The 6,453-nt window shown below is 38.4% G+C and overlaps 1 protein-coding gene across 1 annotated transcript; it reads left to right on the top strand.

Annotated features, from left to right (window-relative positions):
• The first annotated feature begins 992 nt into the window (after nt 1-992).
• On the top strand, nt 993-5,210 carry Ifng (interferon gamma). Its single transcript, XM_008846980.1, has 4 exons — nt 993-1,106; nt 2,459-2,527; nt 2,620-2,802; nt 5,052-5,210. Exons 1-4 carry the CDS (start codon nt 993-995, stop codon nt 5,208-5,210), a joined length of 525 nt encoding a protein of 174 aa, XP_008845202.1.
• Nucleotides 5,211-6,453: the final 1,243 nt, after the last annotated feature.

The raw sequence follows: 6,453 nt of genomic DNA, 5'->3' as shown, positions 1-6,453 counted from the left end.
GAACAAACACAAAGTTGAAATGTTTCTTGATTACTAATGAGGGTTTGGAATAATTGCATGTTTGGGTCTACATTGTTCAATGGGGTAGCCACATATGGCTACTGGCATTTGAAATATGGATAGTCCGAATTGAGCTATGCTGTGCAGGTGAGGTGTATACCAGATTTTTATCCATAATATATACATTTTGAAATGTTATCTTAGACATGTTGGCTTAAATATAACATTTAATTAGTTATTCTTACCTTTTAAAACTCTTATTAATGAGGCCAGTAGATAATTTAATTTTACCTGTGTGGTTTCTATTTTGTTTCTCTGGGGAAGTTTGCTGTAGAACTATTTGAAACTTGTGATAGATATTTTACTAATCGACCCTGATGAAGGATTTGCTCACCACATTGGTTTCTCAACCATAGTCTTTCCTTGCTTTCTGGTCATTTGCAAGAAAACTTTTAAAAGGCTTCCCCTTTGTAAGGGTTTGAGAAGCCCTAGAATTTCCTTTTTCAGTTGTTCCCAACCACAAACAAATGTTCTCTGTGGATGAGGATCTAGCATTTTATGAGGGTAAAAGGGGAGATGCCAAAAAATTTTTTTGCCAGCCCCCAAATGGTGTGAAGTAAAAGTGCTTTCATAGGCTCCCACAAGAATGGCACAGGTGGGCACAATGGGTCTGTCTCATCGCCAAAGAGCCCAGGGAGTTGAAAGGAAACTCTAACTACAACACCAAATGCCACAAAACCATAGTTATTAATACAAGCTAACTAGTTTCCCCGCCTATCTGTCACCATCTCATCTTAAAAAACTTGTGAAAATACGTAATCCTGAGGAGGCTTCGATTAGGTATAAATACCAGAAGCCAAAGGAGGTGCAGTATGTTGTTCCGATCCTCGGCAGATCAGCTATTAGAAAAGAGATCAGCTGAGTCTTTTGGACCCGGGTGATTAATACAGGAGGTCCTGATTTCAACTCCTTCGGCCTAGTTCTCTGAGACAATGAATGCTGCAAGTTACATCTTCACTCTCCAGCTCTGCTTCATGTTGGGTATTTCTAGCTGTCACTGCCAGACCAACTTCTTTGAAGAAGTAGAAAATCTAAAGGAGTATTTTGTAAGTATGACTTTTTAGTGATATTTGTTTGTGGGTGCAAACGACGGATGTTGACTTGGAGTTGTCTATGCGAGGCTGACATCTCTAGTCCACAGTCATTTTGAGAAGACGTGGTGCTATTTTGCTAGTTGTCAGCAAGATGTTTCTTCACTTAATAGTCTTGAGATTGAGTTAACCCTCTGTTCTATTTGCTGTAGAGACATAGAGGGCAGTTAAGAATCTCCCAAAATATGGGCATACTTTGAATATATAACAGTGGCTCTGAGCATTTTGTGGTGGAAACCATTCAGTCATGAAAAGTGTTCTTCCAAACGATTGGTTTTAGTTTCTCATTCCTCAGACTACTGTGAAAGCGACAGTAAAAGGTGAAGGTCAGCATTAAAAACAGTGAAAGGAGAGAATGTATTAGTTAAAGTCACAGGAGGTAAAGTTCTTAAAGTTTTGGCTTAAAAAAAGTCACGGGTGTTTTTCTCCAAAAAGTGATTTCAAAATTCTACCAGTGACTTATTTTTGAAGTTAGACAGTCTCTGAGATTTTGGGAGAGTTATGGTTCTGACTTAGAGTTTTAAAGTGCTTTCTTTTATGGATTCCTTTTTTAATTTTATTATAGTCTAATGAAGATGATAGTTTTGTTTATTTAAAAATATTATCTGTCCAAAATATATACTATTATATTTATAGTGATTATAATAATGTTCAGTTGCTGGTGTGGTGGTGCATGCTTTAATCCTGGCACTTGGGAGGCAGAGGCAGGCAGATCTCTGTGAGTTCAAGGCCAGCCTGGTCTACATAGTGAATTCCAGGCCAGCTGGGGCTATAGTGAGACCCTGTCTCAAAAAGATCAATAATAATAATATTAATAATAATGTTAAAGCATTCATAGTCAAATTTATTCTCACAATGCAAATCAAACTCTCTCACACATGTATTTGGAACTATTTTTAAAGCTGACCTTATAGGAGGGTACAGGCAGATGTTACAGAAGCCTGCAACCATAAGGGGGCAGCATATTAGTTTGAAAATAACTCTCTTTAGCTCACTAGAGCTATTCGGGGCACTTGAAAGCTCATCAGCTTTGTTGAGTTTATTTGTGACATTGCAATTCAGGATTATTCTAGTAAATATGAAAGCTAAAAGACATAATAGTCTTTGGCTAAATCTAACATGAAATCTTTTAGGAATACTTACTGAAGTAAATGGAAGAGCTGAGAAGGAAATTAGTGACTATTGTCAGCATCTGAATTCAATGAAACTTGATATATATGATATATATATCATATATCTCATATATATATATATATATATAGCAATTGATGGACTAACTAAAAATCAATCTTTCCTTCTCATCTCAGAATGCAAGCAGCCCAGATGTCGCAGATGGAGAGCCCCTCTTCTTAGATGTTTTGAGAAAATGGAATGAGGTAAGCTGAATATTCCCATTTGCCTATTTTTTCCTGTTGCGTGTTTCTTCATGGATAAATTCCCATTGGCCTCTGTGTTCTTGTCTCCCAAGGAGAGTGACAAAAAAATCATCCATAGCCAGATCGTCTCCTTCTACTTCAAACTCTTAGACACCTTGAAAGACAACAGGATGATCCAGACGAGCTTGGCCACTGTCAAGGAAACCCTGTTTATTAAATTCTTCAACAGCAGCATTGACAAACGAAACGACTTCATAAAGCTGACTCAGATTCCGGTGAGGCTCTGGCATTTCTTTCTTTGGTTTCATTGCAGAGACTTTTTGTAAAGCACTGAATTCTCAAAAAAAAAAAAAAAAGGAGGAATTAGCTACTAAAGAGTTGCTGAAGCTCTGAGATGAATCCCTGTCTGAGATGCTTCCTTACCAACTGACATAGGCAACTCACTATGAGATTCACTGGACTGTGCCATTTGAAAACAAAAACCAAAACAAAAACAAAAACCACAGGTATTTAAAACTACTGCACACGTGATGGGTAAATGCGATGAGGAGGAGGCAGGTGAAGCAGTAGAGGGGAGCACTGAGTAGTGCTCCCACGAGCCCTGCCTGTGTGATGGAAACTCTCTTGCTTTGGATGGGAGGCTATGTCTTAGTGGAAAGAGCAGTGGGAGGGGGTGAGAAGACCTGTGTTCTCCTCCCAGCCTGGCCACAAGGAACTGTGACTTCAGATGAATCACAAGTGTCGCAGTTTCCTCACCTTGAAAGGAACCGGTTTGGACTCACTGCTTAAGTTCCCTGATCTCCTTTGGTCTAAAAAACTCAAGTGTCACAGGGTAGAAAATGAGGAGGAGAGAGGAGAAAGCAGAGCCCCTGGAGAGGTACATGGGCATCCGACTCCTAGTCTCTGGTCAGTACCTCACATTGTGTAGCCCATCTTATTCTTAGGGGGAGAAGAAGGTAGTGTTAGGATTGTTCAATTGACTTTCAGATGCTAGAGTATCTCATCTAGAGAAATCCTTAGGTGCCAATGTTCATATACTCTAACTGTCCTCAGTTTAAAATTAAACATAAAGACAAATCTGTTTTTTTTTTAATTTTTAAAAATTTTATCTATAAGGCAAAGGCCTCTAGAATCCTCAGGCTTTGTGATAAATGGGCTTGAATGAGAGGGCTAGGAGTCTTGTGTTTTGTGCCTTCAATACTTGAGCTCAGCTTTCAGTCTTCCTGACTTTGTCTCCAGACTGACTAATGCTAGCTCCCAGGAGCTGAAAGATGGCGGCAGTTCTCCTTAGGCCATCAGCTAGAGATGGCTAAAGCACTTGTTCCTAACCCAGTTCTCCCCCTGGCTTGCTATTCAGCTCTGGCTACATCTCTTGGATTCCTGGCAATGTTTTGGATATTGGGAAATAAAATTCATTCCCATTCATAGAGGGAAAACAATTCCTCTCTACAGTCTCTTGGTTTCATCTTCTGGAAGCCCCAGGCCTCTTACTTCAGATGGGCAATCTATAGTGAATTCTTAAACCTTGTCCTATTTTACTCCATTGTGAACATGTTTTAGACATGTATATCCTTTAATAATTAGCCCTGTATCCTATAAATCTCCTAATCCTTCTTGAAGATACAGCACAATAGTCACAGTTCCCAGTATTAGAAAGAAATAGAGACAAAAGTAAATGGTTCTCATTTTATTAAGCATGAAATTGCCTAGAGGCCCTCTTTTTAGAATGAAGATATGCAAATAGTTTACTTAATGGCACAGAAGGCAGGGAATGGGAAAAGTTGCCACAATTCCAAATTTAAATGTTCTGTGTCAGCAAATTGATTATCAATGTGAACATGATTAGTGTTTATTTTTAATCCCATTCTGGAAATGATTTGGGAGAAGGTCAAAGTGATAGTTTTCATTTATCATGGACACGGTATTTTCCACAGTACTTAGCCAGTGTCAGTGATTCTCAAACTGTTGATTGGTATCAGAATCTCTTGGGGAACTTGGTGATCTCATAAAGGCATGGGCCTTCTCCTTTATATACCTGAGTCTTGGTGTTCCTTGTTTTATTTCCAGGACATTCTGCTATACTAAGAGGGAAAGCCTATAGGAACTCATTTGATATGAATAGCAAAAACTAATCAAAGCATTAAGTGGTAGAATTCGTAGGTGACAGGTACTAATCTTTTCACGGGAAAACAGATTCAGAGAGGTTAAGTCTCTGGTTCAGGGTCAGTGCATACTCAATCCTTCCTACCTTTTCACCCCACCCAGGGATCTTTTTAGTATTTCATCTTGAGATTTCTGTGGCAGTCAAGGTAAAGATGTGCAGCATCCTGTTCTCTATTGCACGACTTAGCCTTAACTGACAAAGAAGTGAACGTTATAAATTAAGGGAATATATTGCTACTCAGAATAACTTTTCTTAAGAGGAATATTTCCATTTTCACTGACCATGACGTTAAAAGAAGAATGTCCTAATAGCTTGTATGCTTAAAGTTAACTTTGTTGTTGCTGTTTTCCCATTAATTAGGTAAATAACCTGCAGGTCCAACGCAAAGCTGTCAGTGAACTCATCAAAGTGATGAATGAGCTGTCACCAAGACCTATCCTAAGGAAGCGGAAAAGGAGTCGATGCTGTTTTGGGACCGCAAATCGTCCAAATAAGAACCATCCTGCCAGCGCTATTTGAATTTAAAATTCTAAATCTATTTATTAATATTTAACATTATTTATGTGGAGAATATATTTTAGATTCATTAATCAGAGAAATATTTATAATAGCAACTTTATGTAATGAAAATTAATATCTATTAATATATGTATTATTTATAATTTCTGTATCTAGTAACTATTGCACTTGACCCTTTATTCTTTCTGATTAATTAACCAAGACTATGTGATTACAAGGCTTTATCTCAGGGGCCAGTCTAGCAGCTGACACTAGTCAGACCCCATGGGCTGTGCATTTATCTCACTTGACAATACAAGGAACACTTACAGCTGCAATGTTGCAAACAACATGTTTGCATTTGAGCCAGGGCTATCAAGGCGTGTCAGATAGCACTTCAATGTGTCTAGTGGTACGACCTGTCCCTTGAGGAAAACAGCATCTCAGGAGATATCACACCTGGTGCTTCCAAAGATTGTTGAAAACTGTGACTACACCCAAATGGAAAGTAACTCACTTGTTTAATCACTGTGTAATGAATATGAATAAAGTGTACTTCCAAAACTATCCATGCTGTGTCAGACTTTTTCTAAGAGAGGATTGGGGTGAATGAACCACTTACTGATGAATGAGAAGGAAGCCAGCCATTTTTAGCTATGGGACTCTTGGAGCTGCATTAAACCCCATTAAGTGTGGAGCTTCTCTCTACTGACAATTTGTTGGTTTCACTGCTCCAGTTGGCAGCTGTTTGAATTTCCTTTCTAAGATATGTTTAATTATGTCACCATTCAGTGCAGAGCTTTTGCTATGGAAAGTATCCAAACTGCTTAGCTTGGCAGATGAATTTATTTCCACTCCATCTTCTACACCATCATGCTGGTATCCTCTTACATACCTTGGATGAACACCTTTGGGTGTGACAGGGAATGTTAGCTCTAAGGAGAGAGGATGGGACTAGAACCTAGATTACGCCATTGCAAGTACTATGATCCTTAGTGACTTGTTTGTATTCTCGAATCTTTCATTCCCTTATTTGAAAAAGAGAAATAACGCAGTGTAGGGTTTTCCTCATTATATTGTGTTGGGAGTTTTTTCGTTACTCAAATGTGTTTATTGAGGCATCTACTACGTGCCTAGGTACTTGTGATACTTTAGTTGACAAAAACACACAGGAATCCCCCACATTTGGGAAATTTGAAATTGAGCAAGTAGGAGATAGACAAAATAGCAATATTATATTATTACAAAAATACTTATTATATAA

This window comes from Nannospalax galili, unplaced genomic scaffold, assembly GCF_000622305.1.
Source record: "Nannospalax galili isolate Female #2095 unplaced genomic scaffold, S.galili_v1.0 scaffold463, whole genome shotgun sequence".
Lineage (NCBI taxonomy): Eukaryota > Metazoa > Chordata > Mammalia > Rodentia > Spalacidae > Nannospalax > Nannospalax galili.
The sequence above is the reverse complement of the archived record's forward strand: the minus strand, read 5'-3'. Positions and strand labels throughout refer to the sequence as shown.

Coding starts and splice junctions, on each gene's coding strand:
- Ifng (XM_008846980.1), top strand. CDS start 993: ATGAATGCTGCAAGTTACATCTTCACTCTCCAGCTCTGCTTCATGTTG. Junction 1,107..2,458: donor AAAATCTAAAGGAGTATTTT/GTAAGTATGACT, acceptor TTCTCATCTCAG/AATGCAAGCAGCCCAGATGT. Junction 2,803..5,051: donor TAAAGCTGACTCAGATTCCG/GTGAGGCTCTGG, acceptor CCCATTAATTAG/GTAAATAACCTGCAGGTCCA.